Here is a 13,233-nt window from a genome sequence, read left to right as displayed (position 1 = left end):
AGAGTCAGAGTTGCCAACTTGACTTTATACTTTTTCTGGATGTCTTATTAAAAAATCACACACAGACAATATTTTTTTTGAGGACTCATTAAAAAAACCATAATACTGTAAATGATTATGATTATAAGTGAAACATGTCTACAGCTCATAACTCTGATACCAGAACATCAGATGAGAATTACAGTCAAAATAATCTGTAGAAGTTTCTTCAGCTTAAAAAAAAAAATCACAGACGCTTTAAATATTTTTTTAAGGAGAGGGTAATATAGTACACTATTTTTCCAGACTGTCCTGGAATTTCTGGACATTCGGTAATCCTACACTACGTGCCCTAAATGGAACTATAGGGGGGCCATATGATGCACACAAGCTCTGCGCGCACCATATTTATGAGGCCTAAAGCAACATTTTTTTTAGTACTAGCATGAACTATATTTTATTTCTAGAATTGATTATTGTAATCGTAAACTCACAGAGCTGTGGATCCAATAAAGTAAAGAATGACATGTTGGCATAAATATGTATCATTCTCAATAACTTTGGTAAAAATACCCATTTAGCAAAATATTTTATGAATTTTTTTCATCAAAGCTGTGATATTTTACAACAGATAATATCATTTCCTCATAGGTTATTCTGTGGAAATACCTATTCTGGTACAGTGAATATTTTTCTGCACAGCACTTAATCTACACAAGTTGATCAGCAGGAAATGATAATATATTTGAGATATTATTAGCGCAGAGCATTGCTGCAAAGCAGGTGACATGAACACTCGAGTTTATGCATTATTTTGTTTTTTTAAACTGTATAAAGATCGGAATAGAATAAAAATGTAGTGAATTTGCATCAATAAAAGAATCTTGAACAAGATCGGTAGTACACATTTGCCAAGCCTTGAATACAGTTTCCAGGTGTACGTAAGACTTATTGCATATTTGTGTTGCTTGAATACAGTGAACGGAAAGTGAAGTTTACAACATAGAGTACAATTACGTTTTAGACAAAAAAAATTTTTTTCAAACAGAAGGGATGCCAATTGTTGTAAATGATTTAAAGCCCAAGCGTTGGCAGAAAATCTACACACCAGGTTCTGAACCCCAACTCAGTTTTTGATACTTTGGCAAATCTCACATATAGCAAAGCCTATATACATACAGAGCAGTAGGCACTCTATGGAGCTCCGTTGGGTACTACACTTGGAGATATTCTAGAATATTCAATGCCTCTCAGATAAAAAAAAAAGCTCCATAAAACAATGGGGCCCTATAAATGTCTTGGGGTACCATAGTATAGATCCATAAGGGGGTTTTCCCATGAACAAAGTACAGTTTAATTAATAGATCTTGGAGTAATACTTATTTCCACAATTGGATGTGATGAAATAAAATGTTCCTGTGCTGAGATAATCTTATAAATGTACCCCTGCTGTGTAATGGCTGTCTGACCATGCAGGGACATGGTCTGATCATTCCACAGCTCCTGGGCAGGGGAGGAGAAAGAGAGGATACAGACAGGACAGCACAGGTTCGCAGCTAATTCTTTCTGTGAGGTAAAACGTGGTTTTCAAACAGGCAGAAAAGTGTTTTACCTCACATAAAGGAGCAGCTGTGATCCCATGCTGTAATATCTGTATCTTCTTTTGTGTCCTCCTCTGCCCAGGAGATGTGTTATGATCAGACCATGTTCCTGCATGGTCAGACACCACAGGGGCACATTTATAAGATTATCTCAGCAGCACAGGAACATTTTATTTAAACACATCCAATTGTGGAAATTATTATTATTCCAAGATCTATTGATTAAAATTAAATTTTGTTCATGGGAAAACCCCCTGTAAAATTCAGAAGTTGTGTTGAGCTTTCGCACGGAAATTTTGGCCTTGCACAGTGCTTTTTGGACAAAAAAAGGCGAAAAAGCTAATTATATTTTTCTGGTTTTCACATACATGTTCTATTCATGTTTTTCACAGATAGCACTGTATGGGGCTGTTCACATTGATGGAGTCTACTGCTGTCCGTTTTTAGTGTACTGTTTGCTAGGGGAAACTTGAAAGCCCTCCATTACTTTTTTTTTTTTTTTGTATATGAGAAACACTGATGAAGCACTGATTAAACACTGATGAAAATCTCATCAAGCACAGTGGTGAATGAGGCCTAATGCAACATCTCCAATACATCGTGGGTTGGCTATGGCCACCCCTTTGTTCTAAGCAAGCCTTGTAAAATTGTAAAAAGCTTATGGTGGCCAATACGATATTTGTCCTACCCTTCTACTAACCTTTATTTTTAAATATCACTGTTAATTTACAATATCAATGCAGTTTGCCATACTTATTCCAATATACGCAGTATACGAAACAATCTCTCCTTTATGTGGAATTATATTTATGTATAAAATTATAAGGGAATTTATCAGCTTCATGTGTCTCCATAGACAGTTCCACCAAATGGATGACATTTTTATTATTTTGTACATGGACATGAAATGCCAATTATAATGGACATAGGTAACGAGTTAGGCAACCAATTTTACATGACTCACTGTGTTCTCTTTAGTCAGGACATTTGCTTTTTTTCATCCAGAAGAGAAACAATATTGGCTCATCATCAGTGAATAATCTATCAATCCATCCTCTGTCTGCCAAGGTTTAGTTAATATCCTTTTCTTGTTCTGTCTTTTCTTCCAGAGCATGATCTCCTCCATTGTTAACAGCACATACTACGCCAATGTGTCAACTACTAAATGTCATGAATTTGGGAGATGGTATAAGAAGTTCAAGAAGATGAAAGGTACATTTTGTTATCTTTTTTCCACTGTTCCTTAAAAAATGCATTAAAGGGGTTGTCCGAGTAGTAGTATCTTTTGAATCCCTATGCCCCCAAGTAAAATAATAGCAGCTATACTCTCTTAAGTTGCCAGTGCTGTTCCAGTGGTGTTGGCACAGGGCTCTCCCATGACATTTTTATGTCACGGCAATCAGCACAGGCTTCACTCTCGCTTTTTTCGGACAAATCAAAACATCCGAAGAGGGCAGCAGCAGCTCTCACTTCCTCCAGATTTCAATTTCATTTGTAGGAGAGACGAGTGAAGCCCATGCTAATCAGCCGCAGGGATTGCTTGACATAACAATGTCACGTGAGCCCCGGGAGAATTAGTGCCAACACTGCTGGAACAGCACTGGCACCATAGGTGGGTATAAGTGATATTATTTTATTGGGGGAAACAGAGGTATTAAGATGGGGTTGTCCTAATAGTGTCCAACCCCTTCAAAAGACATTTGTATGCTGCTTTTGATGGCTTGAGCATAGTTTTGAACTTATGGTGATGTTTTATAGGACACCTCTTATATTCCTTTTCCTATCCATGTATCTGTTGAAGGCTAGAGTCCAAGTATTCACTAATACAACTGGGGTTACCAGTGATAGTCACGGGACATATTGTACACCTAGACTTCATCAAAAAAAATTTCCAACACAAGCTTACAGTGTAGACTGAGTATTAAATTAATATCAACTTTAACATACCAAATATACTGAAGAGTTGCAAGCAAAAACTACAATTTCACACTACCACATCTGCAAAACAAAAACCTTGAATCAAATGAGGTCAAGGATCCGGCAATGTTTTTCAGACATCGTCAATAAATACAATTTAAAGAGACGCTCTTATTGGCTTTCTTATATCACATTGTTTCCTAAGCCAGCTCATGAACAAAAGTGTATGAAGAGGGCCCAAGGTGCTGAGTTGGGTAAACAGGATTTGCTTTTAATGGGTTCAAGTGCTTTTGATCTGCATACAAAGATTTAGGATCTTGTAAAAATGCGGGGGCCATGAGACATGGTAATATTAGAGTTGTTTTAGGAAAATACATCCCTTTCTAATCTCATGTGATAGGGAAATAATGGCTACTTTGTAGGCAATGGTCTATCAGACAAGCCATTGTTGTAGGAAACTGTTATTACCCCGTTATCTGTCTTACTTCTTTAGGATTGTCTAACTTCAATGCATCCCTTTCCAGGTTGTCTAGCATTTCTCATTGTCAATGAAGGACAAAGGGCAGGTCTAGACATTTTTTTTAACTTTTATCTGTGTTGCAGCAGTTTTTTTTATCCATTCTGAACACGTTCATATTACATTTGCAAAAGTGATTAGAGTGGCCAGGAAGAAGCGCTGACGTAAGGATCAGTGATCCCTATGTTCATTATTACCCAGTTACAAAATCTATACAAAATAAAATATGTATGTGGCCAAAAAAATCATCTGTAGATATTGTATATAATCTAATATGTATTAGGCCTCATTCACAAGTCTGTGATTAAACAGATATGTTAAAACATGGTACCAGTGTCATCAGTGTGTCATCAGTGTACAATCCGTGCGTCCACTTTTGCCATCAATGTTTTTCATGGATGGATAAATAAATAAATTAGAAAGCTTCTCCTACACTTTACAATGTTAATTATGACAGCTGTTATGGTCTGGTGATTAAGGAGCGACATGCGACTAGCTCTGGGCAGGTGGTAACTATACAGACCGCAGTTCCTGATTTTAACACAGACACTAGCAGTAGCCGTGGGATGTTCCTGTCACTCCCTGGACAACTCGTCACAGCCGGAGATCTAGCTACCCCTAAAGGTAGAAGCAGGAAAGCTATCTTGCCTCAGAGAAAATCCCCAAAGGATAGGACAGCCCCCCACAAATAATGACTGTGAGAGGAGAAGGAAATGACATACGTAGTATGAAACAAGATTTAGCAAAGGAGGCCACTACTAGCTAGAAAGAATTAGTATAGGACAGAACACTGTTCGGTCAGTAATAAAAACTAGAAAAAGTCCACCGCTGAGAAATGCAAAAATCTCCACACCTGACTAAAGGTGTGGAGGGCAAACTCTGCTGCCCAGAGCTTCCAGCTTAGCTGACTAGATACATACTGATAAGCTGGACAAATGAGCAAAACATAGAAAGTGCTAAACAACAAAGTCCACAACAAGTGAACTGCAAAAACACAAGCAAGGACTTAGCTTTGCTGAAATGGTCAGAGTGACAGGGAAATCCTCAGAGAGCCATGACTCCAAGCTCAACAATTGACAACTGGCATTGAATTAGGGAAAAGGCCAGACTAATATAGCAGAGCCAGAAAGACGATCAGTGAAAACAGCTGCTGATGCTAAATCCAAGAAGCAGCCATGCCACTCAAAACCACAGGAGGGAGCCCAAGAGCAGAACTCACAAAAATGCTACTTATAACCACCGGAGGGAGCCCAAGAGCGGAATTCACAACAGTACCCCCCCTTGAGGAGGGGTCACCGAACCCTCACCAGAGCCCCCAGGCCGATCAGGACGAGCCAAATGAAAAGCACGAACCAAATCGGCAGCATGGACATCGGAGGCAACCACCCAAAAATTATCCTCCTGGCCATAACCCTTCCACTTGACAAGATACTGAAGCCTCCGCCTCGAAAAACGAGAATCCAAAATTTTTTCAACCACATATTCCAACTCCCCCTCAACCAACACCGGGGCAGGAGGATCAACAGATGGAACAACGGGTACCACATATCTCTGCAGCAAAGATCTATGGAAAACATTGTGGATGGCAAAAGAGGCTGGAAGGGCCAAACGAAAAGACACTGGATTGATAATCTCAGAAATCTTATAAGGACCAATAAACCGAGGCTTGAACTTAGGGGAAGAAACCTTCATAGGAACATGACGAGAGGATAACCAGACCAAATCCCCCACACGAAGCCGAGGGCCAACACACCGACGGCGGTTAGCAAAACGCTGAGCCTTTTCCTGAGACGTCAAATTGTCTATTACATGAGTCCAAATCTGTTGCAACCTGTCCATCACAGAATCCACACCAGGACAATCAGAAGGCTCAACCTGCCCTGAAGAAAAACGAGGATGGAAACCAAAATTACAAAAGAAAGGCGAAACCAAAGTAGCCGAACTGGCCCGATTATTAAGGGCAAACTCGGCCAACGGCAAGAAAGCCACCCAATCATCCTGATCAGCAGACACAAAGCATCTCAAATAGGTTTCCAAGGTTTGGTTAGTTCGCTCAGTTTGGCCATTTGTCTGAGGATGGAACGCCGAAGAAAAAGACAAATTAATGCCCATCTTAGCACAAAAGGCCCGCCAAAACCTGGAAACAAACTGGGAACCTCTGTCAGACACAATATTCTCTGGAATGCCATGCAAACGAACCACATGCTGAAAAAATAATGGAACCAAATCAGAGGAGGAAGGCAATTTAGGCAAAGGTACCAAATGGACCATTTTAGAGAACCGGTCACAAACCACCCAGATAACAGACATCCTCTGGGACACAGGTAGATCCGAAATAAAATCCATGGAAATATGCGTCCAAGGCCTCTCCGGGACAGGCAAAGGCAAAAGCAACCCACTAGCGCGGGAACAGCAAGGCTTAGCCCGGGCACAAGTCCCACAGGACTGCACAAAAGAACGCACATCTTGCGACAAGGAAGGCCACCAAAAGGACCTAGCAACCAAATCTCTGGTACCAAAAATCCCAGGATGACCGGCCAACACAGAACAATGGACCTCAGAAATTACCTTACTTGTCCATCTATCAGGAACAAACAGCTTCCCCACAGGACAGCGGTCAGGTTTATCAGCCTGAAATTCCTGAAGCGCCCGCTGCAAATCAGGGGAGATGGCAGACAGAATCACCCCTTCCCTAAGAATGCCAACCGGCTCAAGGACTCCAGGAGAATCAGGCAAAAAACTCCTAGAGAGGGCATCCGCTTTAACATTCTTAGATCCTGGAAGATATGAGACCACAAAATCAAAACGGGAGAAAAACAGGGACCACCGAGCCTGTCTAGGGTTCAGCCGCTTGGCCGACTCGAGGTAAATCAGATTCTTATGATCGGTCAAGACCACAATGCGGTGCTTGGCTCCCTCAAGCCAATGTCGCCACTCCTCAAATGCCCACTTCATAGCCAACAACTCTCGATTGCCGACATCATAATTGCGTTCCGCAGGCGAAAACTTTCGGGAAAAGAAGGCACATGGCTTCATCAAGGAACCATCAGAATTCCTCTGTGACAAAACGGCCCCTGCCCCAATCTCAGAAGCGTCAACCTCAACCTGAAAAGGAAGAGAAACATCCGTCTGACGCAAGACAGGGGCAGAAGTAAATCGGCGTTTAAGCTCCTGAAAGGCCTCAACAGCCTCAGAGGACCAATTAGTCACATCAGCGCCTTTCTTCGTCAAATCGGTCAGGGATTTAACCACACTAGAGAAGTTGGCAATGAAACGGCGATAAAAATTAGCAAAGCCCAAAAATTTCTGAAGGCTCTTCACAGATGTGGGTTGAATCCAGTCATGAATGGCTTGGACCTTAACAGGATCCATTTCTATAGACGAAGGAGAAAAAATAAACCCCAAAAAAGAGACCTTCTGAACTCCAAATAGGCACTTAGACCCCTTCACAAATAGAGCATTATCACGAAGGATCTGGAATACCATTCTGACCTGCTTCACATGAGACTCCCAATCATTGGAAAAAATCAAAATATCATCCAAATACACAATCAAGAATTTGTCAAGATAATTGCGGAAAATATCATGCATAAAGGACTGAAATACAGAAGGAGCATTAGAAAGCCCGAAAGGCATCACTAGGTATTCAAAATGGCCTTCGGGCGTATTAAATGCAGTTTTCCATTCGTCACCCTGTTTAATACGAACAAGATTATATGCCCCTCGAAGGTCAATCTTGGTAAACCAACTAGCCCCCTTAATCTGAGCAAACAAATCAGAGAGCAAAGGTAAAGGGTATTTGAATTTGACCGTGATCTTATTAAGAAGGCGATAATCAATACAGGGTCTCAAGGAGCCATCCTTCTTGGCAACAAAAAAGAATCCCGCTCCCAATGGTGACGAAGACGGCCGAATATGCCCCTTCTCTAAAGACTCCTTTACATAGCTCCGCATGGCGGTATGTTCAGGCACAGACAGGTTGAAAAGTCGGCCCTTAGGGAACTTACAGCCAGGAATCAAGTCAATAGCACAATCACAGTCCCTATGTGGAGGAAGGGAACTGGACTTGGGCTCATCAAATACATCCTGGAAATCTGACAAAAATTCAGGAACATCAGAAGAGGGGGAATAGGAAATTGACATTAAAGGAACGTCACTATGTACCCCTTGACAACCCCAACTAGTCACAGACATTGATTTCCAATCCAGCACTGGATTGTGTACTTGTAACCATGGAAAACCCAGTACAACAACATCATGTAAATTATGCAACACCAGAAAACGGCAATCTTCCTGATGTGCTGGAGCCATGCACATAGTCAGCTGAGTCCAATACTGAGGTTTATTCTTGGCCAACGGTGTAGCATCAATACCCCTTAAGGGTATATGACTCTGCAAAGGCTGCAAAGAAAAACCACAGCGCCTAGCGAATTCTAAGTCCATTAAGTTCAGAGCAGCGCCCGAATCCACAAATGCCATGACAGAAAAAGATGACAATGAGCAAATCAGGGTCACAGACAGGAGAAATTTAGGCTGTACAGTACTGATGGTAACAGATCTAGCGACCCGCTTAATACGCTTAGGGCAATCAGAAATAGCATGAGCAGAATCCCCACAGTAAAAACACAGCCCATTCTGACGTCTGTATCCCCTCTGTTCCGCTCTAGTCAAAATCCTATCACATTGCATGGGCTCAGGACTCTGCTCCGAGGACGCTGCCATATGGTGCACCACTTTGCGTTCGCGCAGGCGCCGATCAATCTGAATGGCCAGAGACATAGACTCGCTCAAACCAACAGGCGTGGGGAACCCCACCATAACATCTTTAAGGGCTTCAGAAAGACCCTTTCTGAAAATTGCTGCCAGAGTGTCCTCATTCCATTTAGTGAGCACAGACCATTTTCTAAATTTCTAGCAGTATAATTCTTCCGCTTCCTGACCCTGACACAGGGCCAACAGTGTTTTCTCAGCATGCTCTACAGAGTTAGGTTCGTCATACAATAATCCAAGCGATTGAAAAAATGCATCTACATTAAGCAATGCCGGATCCCCTGACTCAAGGGAGAATGCCCAGTCCTGAGGGTCACCACGCAGCAGAGAAATAACTATTTTTACTTGCTGAATGGGGTCACCAGAGGAACGGGGTTTCAGAGGAAAAAACAATTTGCAGTTATTTTTAAAGTTCAAAAACTTAGATCTATCCCCGTAAAACAAATCTGGAGTAGGAATTCTAGGCTCTAAGGCCGGAGTCTGAACAACATAATCTTGAATACTCTGTACTCTTGCAGCAAGCTGATCCACACGAGAAAACAACCCCTGAACATCCATGCCTGCATACAAATCCTGAATCACCTGTTATGATCCTTAGTGGCTGAGGATCACGAATAGACCAGCAAGTGAATAAACTAAGGACAAGCTCTAGGGAGATGGTAACTGGACTGATCGCAAATCTGAACCTATCCAAAACAACTAGAGGTAGCCGGTGAACGTGCCTAAAAAATTCCTAGACGTCTCGAGCCAGCCTGAGGAACTAGCTACCCCTAAAGAGAAAGAAAGACCTCGCTTGCTTCCAGAGAAATAATCCCCAAAGATATAGAAGCCCCCAACAAATATTAGCGGTGAAGTAAGAAGAAGGCACATACGTAGGGATGAAATCAGATTCAGCAAAAGAGGCCCACTAGTACTAGAAAGCAGAAAATAGAGCAGGGGTCTATGCGATCAATAAAAAACCCTTACAAAATATCCATCCTGAGATTACAAGAACCCACGCACCAACTAATGGTGTGTGGGGAGAAACTCAGTCCACTAGAGCATCCAGCAAGCGAGGGAATCACATTTTAGCAAGCTGGACAAGAAAACATGATAAACACTGCTGATCAAAAAAAGAGCAAACAAAACTTAGCTTTGTCCTGGATGGACTGGGAGCAAGGTAGTCAGAAGGAATCTGAGTAGCACTGATTACATCGACAGCCGGCAACAAGAGGAAGTAACACAGAGCTATATAGGAACCTCCCAGAGGATAACGAACCAGCTGATAGCCAAAGACCAGCAGGATAACAAACAAAGCCACCAGGGGGAGCCCAAAGCAAAAGTCACACCATACCACCAGTGACCACAAGAGGGAGCACGAAAACAGAGTTCACAACAATCACCCAGAGATTAAGAGGAAGGAAAAAGACAAAACAGACTAAAGAAAAAAAAAATGGCTCAGAACTCTTTTTCTTTTCCTTCTTTTGAGATGCATTCAGCTCATTTTTTGGCCAGTTGTACTGTTATGGTCTGGTGATTAAGGAGCAACATGCGACTAGCTCTGGGCAGGTGGTAACTATACAGACCGCAGTTCCTGATCTTAACACAGACACTAGCAGTAGCCGTGGGATGTTCCTGTCACTCCCTGGACACCTCGTCACAGCTACCCCTAAAGGTAGAAGCAGGAAAGCTATCTTGCCTCAGAGAAAATCCCCAAAGGATAGGACAGCCCCCCACAAATAATGACTGTGAGAAGAGAAGGAAATGACATACGTAGTATGAAACAAGATTTAGCAAAGGAGGCCACTACTAGCTAGAAAGAATTAGTATAGGACAGAACACTGTGCAGTCAGTAATAAAAACTAGAAAAAGTCCACCGCAGAGAAATGCAAAAATCTCCACACCTGACTAAAGGTGTGGAGGGCAAACTCTGCTGCCCAGAGCTTCCAGCTTAGCTGACTAGATACATACTGATAAGCTGGACAAATGAGCAAAACATAGAAAGTGCTAAACAACAAAGTCCACAATAAGTGAACTGCAAAAAGACAAGCAAGGACTTAGCTTTGCTGAAATGGTCAGAGTGACAGGGAAATCCTCAGAGAGCCATGACTCCAAGCTCAACAATTGACAACTGGCATTGAATTAGGGAAAAGGCCAGACTAATATAGCAGAGCCAGAAAGACGATCAGTGAAAACAGCTGCTGATGCTAAATCCAAGAAGCAGCCATGCCACTCAAAACCACAGGAGGGAGCCCAAGAGCAGAACTCACAAAAATGCTACTTATAACCACCGGAGGGAGCCCAAGAGCGGAATTCACAACAGACAGCACACGGATGACGCACGGATGGCATCTATATGGTGTACGTGATTTTCACAGACCCATAGACTTGTATTGGCCCTTTTTATCTGTGATACCGGAAAAAATGGACTTGTCTTTGTGAGTTTTGCACGGACACACGGTCCTTGAAAAAACAAAGACATGTGAATAGCATCAAAAGTTATAACGTTTTATCTGTGAAAAAACGGATACAACATAGACGTGCGACGATGCGAATGAGGCCTACAAGTTTGCTTAAAACACTGTCCTGCAGCACTCACTTTTGGGGGAATAAGCACTCAGCTCCAGCATTAGCGCATGTACATGGCAGTGTATGGGCTCATAGACTTACTATTAAGTCTGTACACTGCTCAGGGCACCAGTCAGTGCAGAAGATAAGCACCTCTGCCTCCTGAAACAAGTGCATCTGGTTTTAAACGGTTGGTGGGGATATCAAGGTAAAGACCCCCAATAATCTGCTGGGAGTTTAAGGCCCCCATACACAATAACATGCTGCACCCACCAGTATTGAATGTACACATTAGATGGCAGTGTAATGTGTACAGGGGTCTCCTAACTGTTCTCCGTGGAGAGAAGGATCCAGCATGTTGCAATTTCTTTAGTTCTTTAGGAGACAAGCCACAGCCAAAGAGAGCAGCATTGTCACAGTGAGCACAGACACGCTCAGCCAAGATGATCATTAATGTGTATGAGGGTCTCGGGAGAAATAACTGACAGCAATCTCAAGTGTATAAGGGGCTTCAGGGACATACAGTATATATAGTTATATTCTTTAAAGGGAATCTGTCAGTAGGATAAACCTTCCTAAGCCATCTATATGGGCATGTAGGTCATAGGAAGCTGAATAACATGATGCCTTGATATCTGTTATCTAATGTCTTATTCCCGGGAAATTCACATATTTCTTAATATGTAAATGAGCTGTTAAGATCTATCTATCTAATCCTGAGAATCCACCTCCAGAGATTATTATAAATGAAAGGGAGCATTACCAGCGTGAGACACATAGATCAGGAGAGTGTTGTGAATTTGGATTCTGGGCTCCCCCGGTGGCCGCTTGTGGAATTGGACTTGTCATCCTCTTTCCTGTTTCACCTGGTTCCATCAGTAGTGGGTGTCGCTATTTAAGCTCATTTCTCTGGTGGTTTCTTGCCGGTCAACAATGTTATCTGATGCCTCTCAGTGCTTGTTCCTGCTTCTAGACTACTACTAGATAAGTTGGACTTTTGTCCATGTTTTGTTTTGCCTATTTGTTCCAGTTCACAGCTGAAGTTTTGTTACTGTGTCTGGAAAGCTCTCGTTGATCAGGGATTGCTACTCTGGCGTTATGAGTTAATGCCAGAGTTTAAGGTAATCTCTGGATGGTGTTTTGTTAGTGTTTTTCTGCTGACCATGAAAGTATACTATCTGTCTTCTGCTATCTAGTAAGCGGACCTCAAATTTGCTAAGACTATTTTCCTGCTGCGTTTGTTGTTTCATCTGAACTCACCGTCATTATATGTGGGGGGCTACTGTCTTCTTTGGAATATTTCTCTAGAGGTGAGCCAGGTCTTATATTTCCCTCTGCTAGCTATTTAGGTCTTAGGCCAGAGCTGGGCATCTAGCGATAAATAGGAAATGCTACCTGGCTATTTCTAGTTGCGCGGCAGGCTTAGTTCATGGTCAGTATAGTTCCATCTTCCGAGAGCTTGTCCCTCTATAGGCTTGCTATGATCTCTGCCTGCAGAGATCATGACAGTTTGACCGGCCAATAAAGTGTTAAAGACCCAGGTTGAGAAAGGAGAGTTATAAGAAGTCTGCTGGAATTTTTTTTTTTTTTTTTTTTCCTCCAGTCTGCCTTGCTGCAGTCTTTTTTCTCTCTCTCCTCCTAATCTCTGTATGGCTCTGTGTGCACCTGACAATAATGGATCTCCAGAGTGTAACTGCGGGTTTGAATAATCTCATCACGAAAGTACAAAATTTACAAGATTTTGTGGTACATGCTCCGGTATCTGAGCCGAGAATTCCTTTGCCGGAGTTCTTCACAGGGAATAGAGCTAGCTTCCAGAATTTCCGAAATAATTGTAAGCTTTATTTGTCCCTGAAGTCTCGTTCAGCTGGAGACCCTGCTCAGCAGGTTAGGATTGTGATT

At 42.2% G+C, this 13,233-nt stretch overlaps 1 protein-coding gene across 3 annotated transcripts in view; it reads left to right on the top strand.

Moving 5' to 3' along the window:
• SATB2 (SATB homeobox 2) overlaps positions 1-13,233 on the top strand; it is a 238,710-nt gene that overhangs the window by 106,058 nt on the left and 119,419 nt on the right. For all 3 annotated transcript variants that reach the window (XM_077272132.1, XM_077272134.1, XM_077272133.1), the window contains exon 6: positions 2,690-2,792. In XM_077272132.1, coding sequence (XP_077128247.1) covers positions 2,690-2,792 — 103 coding nt within the window. The remainder of the gene's footprint in view (positions 1-2,689; positions 2,793-13,233) is intronic.

This window comes from Ranitomeya variabilis, chromosome 7, assembly GCF_051348905.1.
Source record: "Ranitomeya variabilis isolate aRanVar5 chromosome 7, aRanVar5.hap1, whole genome shotgun sequence".
NCBI lineage: Eukaryota > Metazoa > Chordata > Amphibia > Anura > Dendrobatidae > Ranitomeya > Ranitomeya variabilis.
Note: the sequence above shows the minus strand (reverse complement) of the source record. Positions and strands in the feature narration are given on the sequence as shown.